Source organism: Ambystoma mexicanum, chromosome 11 (assembly GCF_040938575.1).
Source record: "Ambystoma mexicanum isolate Mex_15411 chromosome 11, UKY_AmexF1_1, whole genome shotgun sequence".
Taxonomy (NCBI): Eukaryota; Metazoa; Chordata; class Amphibia; order Caudata; family Ambystomatidae; genus Ambystoma; species Ambystoma mexicanum.
The window spans coordinates 753,555,551-753,577,531 of record NC_090934.1 but is presented as its reverse complement, the minus strand read 5'-3'; the positions used below and the strand labels follow the sequence as shown (position 1 = coordinate 753,577,531).

General features: G+C 43.0%; 1 protein-coding gene across 1 annotated transcript in view; it reads left to right on the top strand.

Annotated features, from left to right (window-relative positions):
- The window catches only part of CTR9 (CTR9 homolog, Paf1/RNA polymerase II complex component), an 861,351-nt gene that overhangs the window by 353,540 nt on the left and 485,830 nt on the right, over positions 1-21,981 (top strand). Inside the window, exons 10-13 of the mRNA XM_069623650.1 lie at positions 7,029-7,118; positions 7,211-7,339; positions 7,890-8,073; positions 9,672-9,760. Coding sequence (XP_069479751.1) covers positions 7,029-7,118; positions 7,211-7,339; positions 7,890-8,073; positions 9,672-9,760 — 492 coding nt within the window. The remainder of the gene's footprint in view (positions 1-7,028; positions 7,119-7,210; positions 7,340-7,889; positions 8,074-9,671; positions 9,761-21,981) is intronic.

Sequence of the window (21,981 nt, the reverse complement as noted above, 5' to 3'; positions counted from 1 at the left end):
TGTCCTCAATTAGCTGTGTTTAGTACTGCTCAAATCATTATGGACCGATCGGGAGCTGTAACTAAGCTTGACCTCACTCCATGGGCTCAGGCCACGCCCCCTAACTAACCCCGACACTAACTCCACTGGACCATCTTCCCTGACTGGTTGTACTTCTTTGTTGCTCTAAGAACGGAATGCCAGGGGTTGAGTAATCCGTAGTCAAGTGAAACTGCTGATGCAGTAACAAATCCAGCTAGAAGCTCCAGGAGTCTCCGAAGGACCCTTCAGAAGCATGAGGACCAAATCCAGAGCCCCCTCACCAGAGTGACGTACCCAAGGAGTGATCCGAGATCCGCAACGGTGCTGTTTGCTAAGCGCTGGAACCGCGAAGTGCTGCTGAACTGAAAAGAGCCTGTAGCTGCTGACGACTTCCCAAGTACTGCCGCAGGAGCCCTCCAGACGTCCTCCCTCTTGTCCCCACGACTGAGACCCAGGAAAAAGGGTCTGCACCGCTGTAGCAAGACCGAATCCAGCTGGACTACTCTTCTTCAAACCAGAGGTCCTGTTTAGGTTTGCGGTTCTTACCTCATTGCCTTTTTAACTTTGTGCTAGACTTCATATACTGTTTCAAAGTGACTTTGGCTGTCCATTGACTTTCATATTTTGTGTCCCTCCATAGGTGATAACTTGTGGGTAGGCTGTTACTGCTGGAAAAGACTTGTCTAGATTTCCTTTCTGCAGCCACAGAATCTGCAAAGCATACTGTCCTTGTGATTGAAGTCACCTCAGGGTGTAGGAATTGTGTAAGAAGCATATCAAAGGATTTTCCACTAACTTGTTCTGATTCTGAAAAGTATATTTACATTGTTAAATGAATTGCCTTTTAAATGAATTGCCTTTTTAAGGAACGCTTATTTAAAAATTGATGTTAAATAACTATTTATACGGATTTCATTTGTACAGCTCTACAGCTCACATTTACCCCTCTCGAGAGGATCGCTCAGGGGCAACCTGCTTGCCTTGGAAGCAAGGCGACACGGTGCATGGTCTTCCTTTTAAGGACAGCCAGCCAGCTAATCACCTTTTGGTGCATTCCTGTAACCGAGGAGACCAAGCACAGGGAGTTTTGGGAACCTCCCTCATTTCCTGCCCTGCCAGACACTCTGGAGCCAGAGGTGGGCTTCAGCAGTGAACACCGCCAAAGGCAAAACTAACAAAGGGCCCAAACCTGGTTTGGCGAGCTGAGTAAATCTCAAGAAGGACCTTTGCAACAAGAAATGGCGAAAAAAGAAGACTGCGCCATTTTGACAAAATGGGCACCCATGGGTGCAGTACTACAGCTGAGGATTCAGCCTGCAGTAAAAACACAAAATGGTAGGAAAAATAAACCACTGCCACCAGCCATTAATTGTAGAAAAGCTAACATAAAAATGTTACATGAGAAGGTAGACAAAGGGGATACTAAGTAACCCCTCCAGCACTCTGGGTCTACAAAGTAACAAAAGGTTAATAAAGTCAATTTCGCTTTACTACTCTTGGAAACAGTAGTTTATCCAAGAAAAGGTATTTAAACCTTTGAGAAATCCAAAGGACTTCTCTGTGACACTGCACTGAGGGTGCTGTGTGTCACAGTGTAAAAAGATGATGCCTATGGAGATTGTCAGACTCCAAAACCAAAAGAAACACAGGGTTCGAATCATGAGAGAGTGGGAAAAGGGTCTCACTCTCTCCAGGATAAAAAGTCCTAAAGTCCAGCAAAAGACCTGGGGTCTCTAAGGTAGAAGGGAATTAACACAAAATTGAGAATTCTCCCTAACAAAGACCACAGGAAAAAGATACTTAAAAATGGTGAAAGAGAAGGAACTTAACTTTCTAGCAGAATGGTGGCCCTTCTGTGCATTACTGAGGCTGATTTTACAGCCTAGAGTCATTAAGGTAAAACCACTGCCACCAGCCATTCAAGTAAACTCGCAATTGTGTGCTATGCTATATCACTTTGCTGCATTGTACAGAAACAGCACAAAATAGCCGCGCTGACTCCTGTGCGTGCCAAGATCTCGAAACTGCGTGTTTGCAACAACCAGAAAATGGCTGCACCCCCTGCCACACACATTTCAGGTGGGGTTGAACTGAGTACTCATTGCAGGAACCTGCCAGTGTGCTCTGCAATGTTTTTCCATGGAGTGAGGTGAAAGAGGCAACATCATTGTGCTGAAAACCCAAAATGCCTCTTTAAAATTACACTTCTTCAACCTTAAAAGTGCTGCTTGGCGCTAAATTCATCAATTTCTCATGAACCACCTGCAATGCCCAGGATCATTCATTGTGTCTCAGAAGAACCGGGCCTCATTTGAATGACCGATCCTGTCGAATGTATTCTTTAAAAATCAATCAGGGGCTTTGTTTTCATTTTATACGGGAAACTCGTCTATTTTCTTTGCAACAGTATCAAGAATCAGCTGTCCAGAGAGACTCTAAATAGATGTCTGTAACTGTATCCATGCTGCAAAACAACTCCAGCACTCAAGAAAAGAACTGCCAGTTGCAAGCCCTGAGAAAGGGTGACACCTCAAACCTCTGGAACAGGAAAGGCTAATTGCTAGCTTGGAGGCTTTGAATGAGCCAGGACAAAGGTACTTCCCCCATTTGCATCAGACATTCGTCTTTGCTCCAGGCTGGGACAATAGCAGACTGAGACTCTCACCTTCCAAGTGTGAGGGGCAGTAAACTTCAATCAAAAGAGAGGCCCCTCATCCTGCTTCAAAGGAATTGACATTTGCTTGCAGATGGGGAAAAGAAAAAAAAGAACTGATTAAGTGACAATAGACTTCCTGTTTGGTTTTAAAAAGCCCATTTTGTAACTAAACTTTAAAGACGTTTAACTTTGCAGCAAGAATGAGGAAAGATATGAAAAGTGTCGTTTTAAATCACATGTATTACTGCATAAGGAACAGAAGTTGTAAATAATGACAGATTGTGGGGAAAGTATTGATATTGCGAACATTACATGTTGTACACATATTCCATGCGTAAAAGCGCATCTGTGTACAAAGTTGGGAAATTTTAGGCCAAATCTTTCATGGTTAAAATTGCCAAAATGTAGTAGAAAGGCAAAACCAGGTCCCACTGACTTGGGGTTTGGATTGAAATATGACCCACAAAATATGTAACCTGCGGATCTGATTTTCTCAGAGGTTATAACTGTGTAAATAATGTGTGGAAAGTTAGATTTTGGGTCCAGTAGCTAAGGGAGGTTTCTAGTCATTGTAAAAATCATCCCATAAACATGACATCCTTTTCTGTTATCCAATCGGTGAAGAGCAAGGCGGAAACTATGCTATTGCCCAATCCTAGCATTATGGGTGTGGGTAGTAAGCCTGCCCCTGCCATATACTTTAGTGATGTCATTTGGCATGATAAATAAGGGAACCTGACAACACACACTGATTTCTGGCTTTCTTCCTGATTTCCTGCGTGGCGTTTCTTACTTAATCCCGATTCCAGATTTCATTGCAAAGCCAAGGCCTATGCATTGCTGAACCCCTTTTCAGCTAGGCCTCAAATTCTAAAAATCCCAAAAGCCCAAGGGAAGCATCCTGATCCAGCTGGCTTGCTACTACTAGATGCATGCCTGCTGCAAACTCGCCATCCCACTGATCTCTAGTAACCAGAAGGTCCTGTCCGGTCCGGTGACCAGAACAGCCCAGATGATCCTGTCCTGCCAGATTTGCCCACCTGTCCTTGGTTAGACCTGATCCATGTGATAACCAGAACCCTTAACGGTCCAAAATCCTAAATTAAAGTGGACTGTAAGTATTAATAGGCATCACAGAAAACCATAGCTTTCCTTGCCCTGCTTTGTCTCATCCCAATCTCTAAACCACCCTATCTTTAACTTAATAACTTGTAACATTGTCAGAATCCTTATTGTAATCCTGTCTTTGAATTATCTTGCTAAGTGCCATTTCTTTAGTCATTTTTATCTTGTGTAAATCTTAAATTATCAATCCAACTTCGAGTGATCTGACTGGTTCCGCCGGAGAGGACATTGGGGATCTGGGGTTGAAGTCATGAATCAATTCTAGAGGTTACTGTGTCCCTCCTTGGTATTCTGGCCGGAATGCTCTAGCATAGAGTAAAACTAAAGTAAATATTTTCTTGTCCAAACTGAGCTTTTCTGTTTTCACTACCCGATTTTTCCAAAAATGCCTCTCATTCATCATTGCATATCTTCCTCAGTTTAATAGCTATAGACTTCATTTCAACTCTGGATTATACCTAACACCTATAGCTACATCCCAACCTGCACTCAAAGCCAGTCTATTTCACCAGTTTTTCTTAAAAACTGTTTGGTTACTTTTTGGCGGGAATCCACAATTTTGCAACGTTTTACATGTGTGATTTTTATTTTAAATTATTTTCAACCTTCCACTCGGATGCATAGTGTTTACTTTTGCTCAAACTATAGCTCATGATTGTTAGTATCTTTCCAATGTTGCTCCCATAGAGATTTGTACTGATTTAAGGATTTTTGCACACATTAATTGTTTTACACTGCCATTTCCGAATGTCATTTTAAAGTGTAATATTTCAAAACCGTTTTTCCTCTCTTGTTTGGGGAGGGAAAGTTGGCTTCGAATTCTGTTTTCCATTCCTTATTCCTGATTACCTGGTCTTCCTTATATCTATCTAGAATTGTGTGTGGGTTGAGGAATATTGCAGTGGGAAATTCTAACTTAAGTGCTGTCTTTCCAAACAAGCCAAAAGTGTTCTTTTCTCTGGCGTTTTATATTTTGTGTTGCTAAAGAGTGAATTTAAGTGCTTGCATACCGTTTTATCTGTTATTGCCACCACATTGGTGATTGCTGCTCCCTATTCAAAAGTATATGTTTGATTTGAATTTTAACTAAATAAATATTACCTTTGCCAACCAGCCTGATTCCTGGTCCATCATGACCTGGGGTATATGAAAAGGGGTGTGATATGAGTGATATCACTCAGAATATTGAACCCATATATATATATATTTCTGAGGCTTGTGGAATCTGCTTAGATCACATGCTGTGCATAGGCTGACATCTAGTGGAAGCTGCAGAGTATTAGTTTGTTTTTCGAAACTCGAGCAAACTCAACCATGTTAGCCTTTTGATCGTGCCAGTGCTTGACCAATGCTTGGCCATCTTTCAAGTTATCGCTTGCTTCCGTTTGTAACCCTTAATCCATCCCTCTAAGTTTTTCAACCCTTCACTCACCCAGGTAGCCCAAGGGGTACCATCATGCTTTTTCAGGGTTCTAAACCTCTTAAGATACTGGGAAGTGGTCTTCCCGAATCTAGCTATCAAAGCTAGTTTCACACTTTCGTAATCCGTCTTATCCTCCCGTCCTAACTAATATTAGAGTGCCATCTAGGTTGAGGCATACCATCCAATAAACTTATTTAAGATAAGTACTGATACACTTGCTTGAAGAACCCAAGGTTCTTCAGCAAAGACTTCAAAGTGAGCACTAGTCATTTGGACTTCCTCCTCAGGAGTGAAGGCTAAGGAGTCTGTGCTGATCCCAGTAGGTTTACCCTTACATTTTGGATCTCCTTTGATATGGTCAGTTGCCCCACTTTTCTTCTTCGACGAGATCATCTCTACTCTTGGCAAAGACCCGACGTGCATCCACCACCAGGAATAACTGCCCCTGCCGGAGCTGTCTCTCCACAAACAAGGTACCGTGTCCGCCTGGCTTCCCTTTCGATCGGTTCGAGTTAGGTGTCTTTATCCTCTCCTTTCCGTTGGGTCGCCTCCAAGCTTTCTCACGTATTGTTCTGAACTGGTTCAATCTGCCGATAACCCCCAGGCCTCCCAGTATGGAGACCCAGAACCAAACCAAATTGGCTAGAGAGGCCACCTTAAGGAACCACTCTAAGCCTGTGGGAACCTCTACTGAGAACCCAACTACAAGCCCTGGTGTCGGTAAGTTGACCTCTGACCCAGGCAAATTTCAGTTAGGGAAATGGGAGCCCCAACCAAGCTCCATCATTGTTCCCCCAGTTATAGAGTCTGTGACTCCCCCTGCTTCTGAGGAAGAGGTTACTGGCACGCCCTGTGTCGACGCCCATTTTGAGTTTCGAAAAACAAACTGTAATACTCGACAGCTTCCACTAGATGTCGGCCTATGCACAGCATGTGAATCTAAGCAGATACAAGCATCAGAAATACGATTACGGTGAGGAATGTATCATATATATATATATATATATATATATATATATATATATATATATATATATATATATATAATTTCAGCTGTGCGTTGCATACTAGGCTGAGACCAGGGTGTATCGCCTGATTGAAATACTTAACAAAAGGTGAGTGAGAATGGGCATACGTTGTATCGCCCAGCACTCCACGTAAGGTGGGGTGTGCTGGCTCACTATATAAAATGTAAAGGGTATCAAAATACCACTTTACCCCTTGGGAACAGTAGTTCACCAAAGTACATTAAAGATAAATTAATAGGGGAGCCCAAAGGGGCAACTCAGTCTAAGCCCAAATGTTATAGGAAACTATAACTCCAATCCAACACTATGGAGAGACATAAAAAGGTCACCCATAAAAAAAGTAAACCAGCGCTCGGCCCAAAGTGTGGTGCTCAAAAGTGGTGAGGAAAGAGGGGCGTAGACCCTCTCTATGCTTCAGAGATTGGGGGAGGGATCATAGGCGGGAGGCAGGGGAAAATAAGGAAGCATGCGAAGCGAAAGACAAGTGTGGAAAGCACTAAAACAAATTAATTCCAAAATGAAAATAGCTAAAGAGTGGTCCCAGACGCAAGGGCTCGAGGAACCCAACACTCACCCGAAGGTGTGCTGCTCTGAAGGGGCAAGGAAAGAGGGGCCTAAGCCCTTAATGCTTTTATTGTTATTTGGGAAATATTATTAAATATTCACAGAAGGAACTGATGTACCAATATTGCTAAGGTGGTTCAACTTTTCATTATTAAACTCTTATTGCAGCGTGCGTGTTCAGATTCTTGTGTTTTCTTGTTTCATGTTTTAGAGCCATTTAAAGAAAGTAACAGAGCAGTACCCAGATGATGTAGAGGCCTGGATCGAACTGGCACAAATCCTTGAACAGACCGACATACAGGTACACATGCTTCACAAAAGCGTAGCCCTAAAATTGAACAGGTTTTACATTTTTCACTTAGTAAATTTTGCCTCCATGTTCTACCACTTCAGAATGCATTGTCAGCCTATGGAACTGCTACACGTATCCTCCAAGAGAAAGTGCAGGCTGATGTTCCACCAGAAATTTTGAACAATGTTGGTGCTCTACATTTTCGACTTGGGAATCTGGGTGAAGCAAAGGTATGCAATAATGAAAATAGAATTTCAGTCTCTATTCCTTAAGCGCTGTTTATAATAGCTCCGTACTCGGTTACTGTTATCATTGAGACAGACTAGTGCCTGGTCCCACTGTTGACAGTGAACATCTGTTAAAGTTGTTTGTGTGTGGCTGTCTAGGACTTTAGGTCCTGTGCTTATAAGTAGATTTTCCTGCAACCCCCTGGGGAAAACCTATGTTTTATTTCAGTTCTGGCACCGTCACCTACTCGAATGCTTACATTTGAGCGAATAGCCTTTGCGCTTAACTTTGGCGCAGTAGGCCAAATGTCATGTATATTTACAGATGCAGGTATTCCGTGTTGGTTGTTGACAAAATGTTTTTGCCAGCCAGTTGGGCATAGTGTCAGCCATGAGAAGGTAGTTTAACGTATTCTCTTTTTAAGAAGTGTCATTTAATGGGGAATAATAACCATCAAACTTGACGGTGGCTGGTTCAGTTTAAATTTGTTTAATCTATATATTTTGCTTGAATGACCTCCTTGTGACATTTACTTTTTCCTTCATTGATTAGAAATACTTTCTGGCATCCCTCGACCGTGCAAAGGCTGAAGCAGAACATGATGAACATTATTACAATGCGATTTCTGTCACTACGTCTTACAACCTTGCCCGGCTTTATGAGGCAATGTGTGAATTCCATGAAGCTGAAAAACTTTATAAGAATGTTTTAAGAGAACATCCCAATTACGTGGACTGTAAGAGCTTTTATAGTTTTGCATAATGTGACCTGTTTATTGGGGGTAAACATTTCTAGATTTGAATACTTGGGAATCTGCTTTACTGAGATTTGGTGGGGGTTTGGCCATATCGATAGGCAATGTGGGCCTCCACTGTTTTCAAAGTAATTGTGTAGGGCACCCTATTAAATTGATTCTTGAAGCATACAGAGCCCAAACCAAAACAGCTACTAATTATGGGGCTGCACTGTGGGACATGGAAAAAATCTCAAACATTGAAAATGTTGAGAATGCCTTTTTCAAAAAACTACTTGGGCGACCGCAGTGCCTAATTATGGTACTCCTTTGGAACTGGGGTGCCCGCATATTGCTGATGAGTGGCTATCGGCCCCCTTCTCGCCTTGGCTGGCTTTATGGTCAAACCCGAAGGCTATTCTCTCACATAAGATTATAAGAGCTTTGGTGAGTAGCCCAGCTGTAAAGAAAATCCTGTGGCTCTTGTATTCAGAAATGCATTGGCTAGTTGAACTGTCCAAGTCTTGCATGTCCACTAACTTTTTTGACTCCATGTGCTGTAAGGAAGTACAAGCAATTGTTCAATGCCGTTCTTGTGTCGAACAAGGAGTCTTCGGCTATGGGTATTTTTGCAAACAGAAGACACATTGTTGTAACAAGTGCTGATGCCATCCAGCCATATTTGCTGTATAGTGATAAACCCTCTGACCGATGGGCTTTCACACAAGCCCGTTTTGACTCTCTCTGGCTCGGGGCTCGAACTAAAAGTTGGTCTAACAATGTACAGCCTACAGCTTGTCCATGCTGTCAGTGGCCTCTGGAGGACCTTTTACATTTTGTTGTTCTGCCCAACCTATATGGACCTGAGAAGGAAACACTATTGCAATTACTTAGGCCTACAGGCATAACCCAGGCAAGGCCTGCCTTAAGTTATCTGCTCTCAACTGCCACGCCGCCAGTGGCTTGGGGCTCGGTGGACTTCTTGAGAAAGGCCTGGTTTCGGAGAACTAAAATTTCTCAAAATTTGAGCGAACATTGACAACCCTGATCATTTTAGAACTTCACTGGTGGACACTATTTGTATCAGAATCACACTGCACACTTGCACTTTTTATCTCCTTCATATATGAACTGTTCTTATGGTTCAAACATTGTCTTTTTAATTATTGAATTGAAATGTGTATTGTTTTATGTGTTCTACATTGTAACTGATGTTTATGGATAATGTGTTTCCGAATAAACATATTGAATTGAGTAAATATTTCAAATTGCAAGCTGCTATCCAGTCCTAGAAAGACACTCGCCCACAATTCTCTGCATTCACACGTAACTCGCCAAGAGTCAATTATCAATAGGCAATGGCTAATAGTGATTGCAAATTCTAAGGTCTTGCATATCTAAAATCTGTTCTGCAAACCTAGTTTAACTTAGGGTGCATGTTACTTATCTCCAAAAATGTATGTTGGGTGCACAAGTTCAAATGGAATTTTATTGCAATTGCTTTCAATTTTAACATTGAGATTTCGGTGAGCTTTGTAGCACTTTTTTAAAATGTTAGAACTTATAATAATGTGTTGTTAAAGTATTGTATCCTCTTGAAGGTTATTTGCGCTTGGGAGCAATGGCTAGAGACAAAGGAAATTTCTACGAAGCCTCCGATTGGTTTAAAGAAGCTCTACAGATCAATCAGGTAAGTAAAACCATTAAATACCAATATTTGTTGGGTGAAGGAGTATAAACCACGCTTGCTGGGTTCTCCTGCAATATCCCAGTTGGTTAAAAAAACTGATGTCGTTGAATTTTCCCAGCGCTTGACTACTAGCTCAATGAAGGGCAGCATTGAGTGGCTTACGTCTTTGCAGACTGTTCTTGTAAAGGAGATTTTACAAAAGCCCTCTGGTGAGGGCTTGGTAAAGTCCACCTGTGAGTGGTTGGCAGTGTAAAGTCATTCGTGACTCTGTGGTGGCTAGGCGAGCTGCAAAAGCATCGCTCTAAGGAAGTACACAAAGAAATGGCTACACAGTATGGAAGTGAAAAAATACTCTTTATATAAGAACAAATATTAAAGTAAACGTAACTATTCAAAATTAGAAGTCTAGTATTAAGAGTAAAGTTACACATAGGACATTGTGAAACTTATCGGTATTTAATCATTCTTAGCAGGTAAATAAAACAATACTTTAAATATAATTTATGTTGGGTAAGATTTTATAGCAGTGATAAATCTCCCTGCCCTGTGTCAACCTCGGAACCTTTTGCTTTTACTGGTGGATTTTGTCCCTATACCTCCTGAGTTTGAACCTTTTTTCCACACTCGCAGAATAATTTGCTCTTTTTATGGGTGTCCTTTTAAAGACGCTCCATAATGGGTTGTCCTAGGGGCTCCCGATCAACTGAAGAGGACTGAGGGTATTTAAAGAGTTTGGGACCGTGCCCTCATAACAACTTTACTACTACACAATGAGATCCTGACACCTCTGAACTATTCCCTACAACGCTCTGTCCACATGGGACCCCACCTGTCAGAGCTTACTCGAAAGTGAAAACCCAAGGTGAAATACACAATCTTGTAATAAAAATAGTTCAACTCGCTGTTAGGGAGAATTCTCAGGAATGTGCTAATTCCTTCCACCTTGGAGACACCCATCAACTTTGCTAGATTTTGAGGAATTGATTTCTGTAACCTGGAGAGGGTGTGACCCTTTTTTCCCACTCTCTCGTATTTTAATGTGATTTTATATACTGTTTCTTTTGGTTGTGGAGTCTGACAAACTCCATAGGCATCCTCTTTTAAATTGTGTAACACAGCACCTTCAGTGCAGTGGCACAGCAAAGTCTTTCAGATTTCCCAAAGGTTTAAGTACCTTCTCTTGGATAAACTACTGTTTCCAAGAGCACTAAAGTGAAATTGACTTTACTTAACATTTTAACTTTCTAGACCGAGCACACTCCATTTTACAATAGTGCTGGACGGGTTACCTAGTATCTCCTTTGTCTAGTTTCTGATGTAACGTTTTTTATTTTGCCCTTTTCGCACTAAATGCCTGGTTGCAGTGGTTTTGTTTGAACTATCATGGTGTGCCTTTAACGCGGGCTGCGTTCGCAGCTACAGTAAAGCATCCACGGGAGCCATCTTTGTCGAAATGGCACTGGGTCTTCTTTTTTCGCCATTTCTTTGTGGAAAGGTCCTTCTTGAGATTTGCTTTGCGTGCCAAACCAGGTTTGGTCTCTTTATTCATTTCGCCTTTGGTGGGATTCACGAGTGAAGCCCGCCTCTGGCTCCAGAGTATCTGGGGTAGGCAGGAAGTGAGGGAGGTTCCCAAAACTCCCTGTGCTTAGTCTCCTAGGAGTCCCAAATGCACTCTGTGATTGACCGGCTGACTGTCCGGCAAGGACAGCTACCCCGCTGGGTGACTGACAGCTAGGCTGGAATTAATGGGAGAGAACTGAATAAAAGGCAAGTCTTTTGGCTTCGAAGGCAGACTCGACCACTGGACGAAGGAACCGAAGAAGAACTTGAAGAGGACACCTGCTGCAACTCCTGGTTTGCCCGGTGAAGTCCTGCTGCAGTGCCGAAACGGCACGTTTGCATCGACAGAGAAGCCCCTGCAAGGATGACTTCTCAACTTTAGTTGGTGGGACCAATCGACTCCAAGGTAAGACACCTGGACATCCATTTCGGAGCTGGTTGAATTTCCAGAGAGTTGCTGCTGGAAACCGTATAGCCAGGGAGAGAAGCACCAGATTATGTGCATTGCTTTTAAGATGGTCTAGAGCTTTTGGAAGATCCTCCGGACTCCAGGAACCGCAGTGTTGCTATTTGCTGTAGAAGCAAGGAGCTGAAACACTGACCAGCCACTGAAAGGGAAGTTTGCTGGTTACAAGTTTTGACCATCCCAGTGCATTGCGGGAGTCCCCAGACGTCCTCCCTCGTGTCCCCGCGATTGAGGCCCAGGCACAGAGGTCATCAGCTGCATCTTTTTCTTAATTTCTAAGGTACTGTAAAACGTCTGAGAGAACTTACCTCTTACTGTAGAGTGCTTGTAACTTCTACAACTCACAAGCCTAATCGGCTTGTGGTCCTACATTTGATTCTTCTTTTCATCAAAGACTCCTAAGAACTTGTGCAAAGACTTTTCCAGTTACTTCCCAGAAGTGCTTTATCGTATGCAAGACTTTTGCCCATTGACTTTGGCTTAGCCTATTGAATTGTATGAGTCTTCTTGGAGGACCCAAAAGTATTTGCCTGCCTTAGAATAATTGTGGTATCTTCTAATAATCTTTGCCTTTTACCAACTTCTAAAAATAATCTAAATGCCAACTGTGAGATATTAATGTCCCCAGTACCCTAGTTATTTGTCACCTGCGGGTTTCAGTTGTCCGTTGGCCATCCCAAAATGGTCTTTACTGATTTAGAAACTAACACACACAGTAGCACACCTAAGTTAGCTATTACCCACACCTTGTGGGCTACTACCATGGCCACTGCCAACCCTTACTTGAATGATGCATCACTCTGGATACGCCACTTTGCTACCAGACCAACTCCCAATCAACCTTGCGATATTTCTAATCGAAACCTCCAGACTCAATTCTAGAACCACCCCACTAAAATAACGTCCATACTTGAAGATTTATAATAGCTCATCCCTATCCTCTAACAACATCACTAACAACTACGCCCCAACCTTACCATGCTCTTACCACCCAAGCATCTCAATTAGAAACTCCAGACTAGGAGCATGATTGCGATTCAAAAACCCCCAACCACACGCCCACAAGAGCAACAAACTTTGGCGCAGTAACAATACTCTAACTAATCTGGCCACTGATTTAGACAGCAAGGTAGCCCCCATCACCATACATGGCCCATCTCTACCATCGAATAAAACTCCTGCAAAAGACACATTCGTCAAAGCAGCCTTGGTGAATGCTAGGTCCCTATCCGCCCACACACTGGACATCGCGGACTTCATAACTCATGAAAAGCTTGATCTCCCCGCAGTTACGGAAACCTGGTTTAATGCAGCCTCTAGACCATCTCTGGCCCTTGCTATACCAAATGACTATGCTATCATAACATGCGATAGAAACACCAACCAAGTGAAGGGAGGCGGACTTGGCCTCATCTTCAGAAACACCTACGACATTAGAGTCATTCAGGACGCTCAAATTCCCTCTGCCAAAACCCTGTCCATCAAACTGCCACTATCACCTAACCACACAGCAACAGTGCACCTTATCTACCGACCACCAGGACCCATTTCCTCATTCATAGGGATATTGTATCCCTTGTATCCACCGACACTAAACCTAATTCACAAACTATCCTACTAGGGGACTTCAACCTTGGTTTTAATGACCCCACGACTAATAATGCCAGTGATCTAGCTAACGCCCTATCAGACTTGGGTCATACCCATATTATTCATGAGCCCACATATATCAAAGGAAGAACATTGAACTGGCTCACCAACCTTTACTGTTCGATCGATCTTCTATCCAATGATCCATGTATTTGGTCGGATCATCATAAAATAACTTTTTCCATCAAAGCCAACACACAACACCCTGCTCCTATCATCGCTCCAGCCACCCGCACTAGAAATAAGAAAGACATTACACCAGATAAACTCCTACCGCTATTAATTCCCCTTCTTGACAACGCGGCCACCTCCGACCACACAGTCTTAGACATTTACAATAGGGCAATACTGAAAGCCATGAATACCGTCGCCCACTAAAATTGCGGAAACCAAAACAACGTCACCTGAATACATGGTTCACGCCGCATCTTAGAGAACTACGTAAAACTAAGAACTGCAGGAGCACATTGGAAAAAGTGCCCTTCTGTAAATAATAAAAATGAACTAATTCTAGCAACTTCTAGCTATGAACAAGCAATTATACTTGCCAAAAAAGACACCTATACGAAAAGGATCGAACAAGCGGAATCTAACACAAAAGAACTTTTTAAGATTCTAAAATAATTGGAATCCCCTATTGCCCCTGGTGATAAATGTGTCACAGATGCACTATGGTGCAGAAACATCCATAAGGCACTTCTAGATAAAATAGCCCTTTTACAATCTAAAATCAATGCGAAAAAAGACCTGTTACTCGCTGACCCTGATCAAACAACTTCCTAACAAGTCACCTACCTTTGAGCCAACCTGTAAACCATTTAGTCTCTCGCCCCTCTCAATTTGGGAAGTAGAAAACATCATTAGGAAACTTAAACCATCGAATTGCCAAGGCGACGCTTGTCCTGCTCCGATTCTCACAGCAGCAGATCATGAACTGGCACCATTCATTACTAACCTTATCAACGCCTCCTTCAAAACGGGAGTAGTGCCTGAAAACTTAAGACGCCTGGGTCATCCCACTAGTCAAAAAACCCACTCTTGACCGAGCCAACCCGTCTAACTATAGGCCGATAACAACTGTACCCTTCTTACTAAAGATACTAGATAGAGCAGCCTACCTGCAAATACAGGCTTATCTAGAAACAATCAATCTTCTAAGGCAATCTGGCTTCCGACCGAGACATGGCACGGAAACTGCCCTAATGGATCTCACTACTCAGATTCAAATTTTAAAAGACAATGGCAAACTAGCACTGCTCTTATTGCTTGATCTGTCAGCAGCTTTTGACTTGGTGAACCACCAAACACTTTGCCACCACCTGAAATCTGCAGCTCACTTTTCCGACGCAGCCACTGCCTGGATCAGCTCCTTCTTGGCTAACAGAACCATGAGGGTCTTTTCTCCTACTAACTCGGCTGAACCCTCACCAGTCCCGTGTGGTGTCCCGCAATACTCTTGCGTGTCCCCAACGCTCTATAATGTATTTACCAAGCCCCTTTTCAATATCCTTGACTATCTGGGTGTCACGCATACTAATTATGCGGATGACACCCAGATACTCATTCCTATCTCTGGCGACTATGAAACTGACAGCAAAACCCTCAATGAAATATACGCAGTAATACAAGCGTAGATGGCACACCATGAACTTTGTCTCAATGACGAAAAAACTGAGTTGATTATCCTTGGTACTCACGCTTAACTAAAAAAACTAAATACTGCTTTCAAATCATTCACTATTGATGGTAACCCCATCCCTGTCTCTAATAATACTAAAACCCTTGGTACCTACCTCGATGCCACATTATCCTTCACCAAACAAACCAATGCAGTAGCGTCTTCAGCCGCCTACACATGTAAACTTATTACCACAAGTAGGCCGTTTATCTCCACTCCCAACTGCATTACTCTTGCTAGAACGTTAGTCTTGTCCAAAGTAGATTAGTAATGCCCTCTACTTGGGCACTAGCCGCAAAAATATTCACAAACTACAAGTAACTCAAAATAACGCCATTAGGGCAGCCCTCAACATCCCTAAGAAGTCGCATATCTCTGAGACTAGACGTAATCTGCATTGGCTCCCAATAGAGCACAGAATATCCCTCAAAGTTCTTGGGCTAACCTCGCACCATCCTACATCTCTAACCAATTTACGCCACACACATCTACAAGACCACTTAGAACAGCTCAAGTTAACACTATGTCTATACCAAGATTCAAACTCCATAACTCGGGAGGAGTTAGTTTCCCTGTACAAGCCTCAAAGCTATGGAACACACTACCTGTTCCAACAGGTCTGTAACCTCCTTCAACCTATTTAAACGCAACACCAAATGTTGGCTTCATGACCTGGACACATTGACAGCTTAACATCCTAGAGCTTAAATTTACTGCCTACCCACTGTACCTATTGTAAATAATATTTCTATCTGTCTCACCTTCAGCCCACCACCTTAATTGCAACATATATGCTTGTACCAGTAATACCAATGTATGTATTTATTTGTAACCACAACTATTGTAACTGTTGCCTACTGCTTGCTAATGTAACTGTGCTCTTATGTAACATGATCAAAAAAACGTACGCGCCCGTATGCCCCTGCGCCTGGTTGCGCTTTATAAATAAACCAAATACAAATACACGAGTGTACAGTATTGAAGTGTATTTGTGTGCGACTACTATATTGCTCCCTTATGAAGAAGGCTTATTCTAACTGACTGATATATTAATAATTGTTTATGCACGAAACCTTGAGTGTAAGTTTATTTGAATACCTGTAACTGTAAATCTCCACTACAGCTCATTGACCCCTCTTGAGATAAGCCTGGCTGCTCAACACGCTACCAACACTGTGTAGCACAAGCTTATGCCAAAGGTTGGGTTTCCTATACCTGTGGTCAGAGTTGTGTGTAATAGTCCCAGAGGGTACTGCATACAAACTTTGCCTAACACTCGCTCACAATATTACTAGTGTAAGTATTTGTATTATAACCTCACACATAATTTCTCAAACTAATTGTTTATTAAATACATTTTTAAACATATAACAAATTCATGTTATACATGCTTAATCAAATAAAGTGACTTGTGCAAAATCAACAAGTATATAACATTCTCTGATGCACCACACCAATGGAAGGAACAATTATCCTTAAAAAATTACACTCAAATCTGCTAGCACTTGATTGAGTAAACCATCCGTGTGTCTAACACTAGAATTCTTTTGTCTTTGATGGATAGCTTAATTAAGGACCTAAAATAGACAAATGTCCTATTCCAACTGTCTACTAAATGTAACAGTATTCACAATCCCGACATGTAAACCAATGTAAAGAACTTCATCAGAGGACATTCCTGTGCCATAAATCATTGGTTTTCGATGTTCACCATAATAACCGGGTTTCCAGTCTGGAGCGCTCCACAGGTGTTTTTTTTGTTTTGTAATTAAACAGCAACCGCTGTATTTTTTTCAACCATTTAACACGTGCAGTAGTTAGGAGGATCCTCCAAGTAGAAAACTGATCGCCGTACGATTCAGCTCCTGTAGTGATTTTTATTTGTGCGGCGTTACTTCCACGCCCGGATGTGTTTAAAAAAAAAAAAAAGGTTTTAAAAAAGCCTCTGGGCATTTGAAATGCTCTTGTTACTTCAACCCAGCGCATGTAACTTCGGACCTGTATTTATATAATGTCCTAGGGGCTCCCCTTTTAACTGTCTCTCGCTAACTTTGTGAGAACTACAGTTTCCAAGGGTAGAAAGGATCTTTGGATCCCTTTTACATTTTATTAGGTGAGACCAACACCCCCCACCTTAGGTGGACGCTGTGGAGATGCAGAGTATCCCCTTTCTCATTTTAAATGTAACATTTATGTTACAAGGACAAACTTATCTTTTAATGGCCGGTAGCAGTGAACCTTTTTATTAATTCGGTGCACCTTTACCGCCGGCCGTTTGCATAGCCCTGGTAAAGGCACCCATGGGTGCTCATTTTACCAAAATGGCCCTTCTCTTGTATTTTTGCCATTTTAGTGTTCCTTGTTCCTTCCCCCGACATCCAGGGTGGGAAATTCCTTTGTGTGACTTATGTTCGGCGGGAGTCCTGGGCCCTCCACGCCCATGCTCCAGAGGGTCTGTGAAGGCAGGAAGCAAGGGAGGAGTCCAAAGCTCTGCAGCCCTTTGTCTTCCAGCTTGAGTGTGAAATTCCAGTTCAAACTGGGAGGCTGGCTGTCCGGAAAAGATTGCCAACCCCCCCCCCCCCCCCCCTCCACCCCCCTAGTTTGAATGTTGCAAGGCTGTTTGATTGGCTGGTCTCCTGCATAAAAGTCTGAACTTGGAAGCTGAAGAGGTAGTCGAACACTGGAACCAAAACCAAAGAGGAAGATGAAGAATTTACAGCAGAAACGATTTCCAGCAACCGGAGAGCCTGCTGTGTAACTCGAGCCTGCTGTAGCCCTTCCTTCCAATCGACCGGGTGAACTCCAAAAACGATGACCCTGAGCATGGTGAGACCCACAAGACTCAGGAAGACCTACATTTCGAGCCGTCCCCTGGTGTACTGCGACTTTGCGGGGCTACATTACCTCAATACCCTGGGACCTCAAGCCATCGTGCAATGCTTGGTCTTCCAAATTCCGAATCTCGCTGAAACCTCGTTGGCATCCTGTTGGATCTCCAGAGGCACGATTCCCTTCCGAAAAGTCCCTTCACCAGAGTGCTGGACCTTGCAAACGACGAGAATCTGACCAGCAATATTCTGTCTTCTGTGCTCCTGAAAAAGGCGCCACATCTAGCCCAGAGGAAAACCTTGCCTAGAGCCTTCCCCGTGATCCTTGCTTCAAAAGTCCTTCCAGTATCCAGTCTTCTGTCTTCTTGATGAACGAAGTCAACAACTGTGTTTTTGGCTGTAGATCCTGAAGTTGTCCTGCTGCAAAATCTTCTGTGCTCATGTACTGTGCCGGCTTGGGTATTTACTTACCTTAAATCTCTTGTGATTCCTTTGTAGTTTTGGGGTCTTTTCTGTGATTGGGAGTCCTCTCCTCCGGTGCACCAGGCCACTGCTGGAATCCTCCTAGGGTGTCTTCTTTGAAGCCCTTTGACCCTCAACTAATTCTAAAAGTAAAGTACTTGGTTCTAACGGTCTTCCTTAGGAACGCTGACTTTTGCTACTGGAGAACCTATCCTGACCTGCCTGTTAGACACTAGACGCTAGTGACCCCCTTTCTGCCACTGAGAACACTCATGCTCCAAGAATAAGGGAAATACTTCTAAATATTGGGCCTTTTGCCTAGAAAAGAGAATAAGTGTTTAAAAGTTACTTGGTTACTTGCAAAAAAAGTTGGTTGGTAACTAACTCTGAAAGTGAACAGTTACAAAGCTATTATTTACCTTTGAAATATTCTGCCAATTTGAAAAGTATATATAAACTCTTTCTTTCCTTAGAAACTATTTCACCATTGTTAGGCAAGAATTGATGTAGTAACACTGTGAGACTACTCAACCCTTGTCTACTTGGTAGGGTAACCCACCTTTTGGTACAGGGCTGCACTATATAAGTTGGTAGTGTGACTGAGCAGTCGGGCCTATCTCAAGAGGGTTAAATGTGAGCTTTAGAGCTGTAGCAATGAAATTCGCAAATACAAGTAGCCGAGTATATTCAAGGCATTGCAGAGGGGTTGGAGATTCTTGGCGCTGTACACAAGATTCACATATTACAAAAGACTTCAATTGCGTTTGTCAATGAAACTATTTCCAGCGACCAGAGAGCCAGCTGTGTAACCAGAGCCTGCTGTAGCCCTTCCTTCCAATCGACCAGGGGACTCTGAAAACAACTACCCCGACCCAGATCCTGGTGAGACCCACTAGACTCAAGAAGACCTGCATTTTGAGGAAATGGTTTTTACTACCATTGTGCGTTTCTGCCACGGGCTGCAATTGCACCTTTGGTAAAGTACCCATGGGTGCCCAATATGTCAAAATGGCCCCTGTCTTTTTTTTATTTTGTTGCCATTTCTTGCTGGAAAGGTCCTTCTTGAAATTTACCAATGCATGGTTTCTGTGAGGCTGAGATGCAAGGATTGGGACCTCCAGGATGACGTAATGGAGATCTTGCTTTCGGCCAGAAGGCCAGCAACTAAATCTTTTGTGCCGTTGGAAAAGTTCAACTGGTGCAAGGATAAGAAGGGGATCCTTGCCAATGTGACACACCTATGGTGCTTTCTTTTCTATGACACTTGGCCAATCAGATTGGAAGCATTTCCATTTTTAAGCGCTCCTCGGAACAGGATACCCATTGTAAAATCCCCTTGATTCTACAATTCCTAAAGGGACTTACTAATGTATACCCTCCAGTTCCATTTAATGTACCTGTTTGGGACCTAAACCTTGTATTAAAATTCTTGACATGTATCCCATTTGAGCGTTTACATTCATGCCCTTTTAGGCTCTTGACATTGAAAACGATTTTGCTTAGCGCAATAACATCAGCCCGCAGGGTAAGTGAGTTGCAGGCTCTTTCTTGCAAGCCTCCTCATACTACTTTCTATAAAGATAGTCATCCAGACAATAAAACTATCTTTTCTACCGAAGTTAGTCTCAGACTTCCATTTATTGCAAAAGATAAGCGTTGCCAACTTTCTATCCTCCTCCTCATTCAGGTAAAAGAGAAGAGATTACATAGATGGACCAGAAAGGGCCCTACGTTTTTACATTTCAAGAATGGCTAAATTCTGCCAGGTTGAAAAACATTTGATTGGGTATACCGGCCCCAAATTGGGCCTTGCAGTCGCCAAGCAAACAATACCCAGATGGATTATCCTGGCCATTGGCGGATGTTATAGATTTGCGGGTGAGGACCCGCCGGAATGCCTAAGGGCTCATTCCACAAGGGGCATGTCAACCTCTGCGTCTCTTCAAAGGGGTGTCCCAATAAATGACATCTGTTCAGCGCCCACTTGGTAGTCTATTTACACATTTTTTTAAACACTACTGCCTCGATTCTTCCTCCAGTCAGGGAGGACTTTTTGCTAAAGCTGTCCTTCATTCGGTCCATGATTGAATTAATCTTTGCTCCCACATCCAAATTGTTACTGCTCTGGGAGTCTATCATAAGATGCAGAATACGTGGGAGGATACAAGCCATTCGAAGAAAAGTTACTTACTTTTACACAGAATTGCATGCAGTACCCTCTGGGAACACCACACAAAATTAGGACTACAGGTGTCAGCAAAAACCAACCTTTGTTATAAGTCTGTACCACACACTTTTTGTAGCGAGCTGAGCAGCCAGGCTCATCTCAAGAGAGAATGTGAGCAGTAAAGGAAGTTGCACAGAAGTATCACAATCACAGTGGTTCAAGTAGACACTTACACTCAAGGTTTCTTGGTAGAAAATACTTAAACATATATTTACACAATCATTTAGAAAACATTCACTAGTAGAAATCAACTCAATATTAAATGCCAGTACACTACAGTAACAAACTCTCAGTTGTAGGGACAGTTTGATCTCCCCTGAAAAAGGAGCCAAATGGCACTTCAATTACTTTCAATCGGAGTAGAAAGACATACGTTTGTACAATGGATTAGGAAACACTACTTTTAGGTAATGCAAAGGTTCAATGTACCAGGAGGGTCAGTTCAGTTCAATTCAATAGGCCAGGCCAAATTCAATAGTCTAGTGTTCTTGGATTGAACAGCACAGTTCTGGTACAGATGGAGAAGTCTTTGCAAAGGTTTTTAGAAGTAGTTTAGATGAAAACGAATGAGATGCTGGGTCACGAGCTGATTAGGCCTGTAAGTCGGGAAAGTTTTACGAACTTTCACCGCGAGAGTTAGGATCTCTCAACCGGATGGCACAGTACCTTAAAGCGAAGCAAAAAAGATGCAGCTGAAGATTTTGGTTCCTGCAGATCTCTGTTCCTGAGCCTCAGTCGTGGGGACAAGAGGGAGGACGTCGGTGGACTCCTGCACTGCGCAGGATCGTCGTCGTTGGAGCAAACAAAATGGAGTCACTTTGGTTCAGTAGCCGTTGCTTGAAGACACAAACGGGTTTCCCTCTCTCTGGCTAAACCTTAACCAGCATTGAGAATGGTATCCAGGTGTCTTCTGAGCTGATTGTTCCCACCAACTCAAAGTCCTTGAAGGAGCTTCTCTGTCGAATGGAGATCTGGTGATTCGGAGGGTGCAGTAGGGCTTCACTGGGCAAACCAACGGTCCAGTGGTTGCAGCAGCTGTTCTCTTCCAGCTCGTCTTCAGTTCTTTCGTTCCAGTGGTCGACTCTGCCTTCCAGTCCTGGGGACTTGCCTTTTAAAGAGTTTTCTCCCATTAATTCCAGCATAGCTGTCACTCACCCAGCAGGGTGGCTGTCCTTGCCGGACAGTCAGCCAATCACGCCAGAATGCATTTGGGTCTTCTAGGAGACAAAGCACAGGGAATTTCGGGCACCTCCCTCACTTCTTGCCCACCCCAGACACCCAGACGCCATGGGCAGACTTCATTCCTGAAGCCCGCCAAAGGCTCACAAACAAAGGGACCAAACCTGGTTT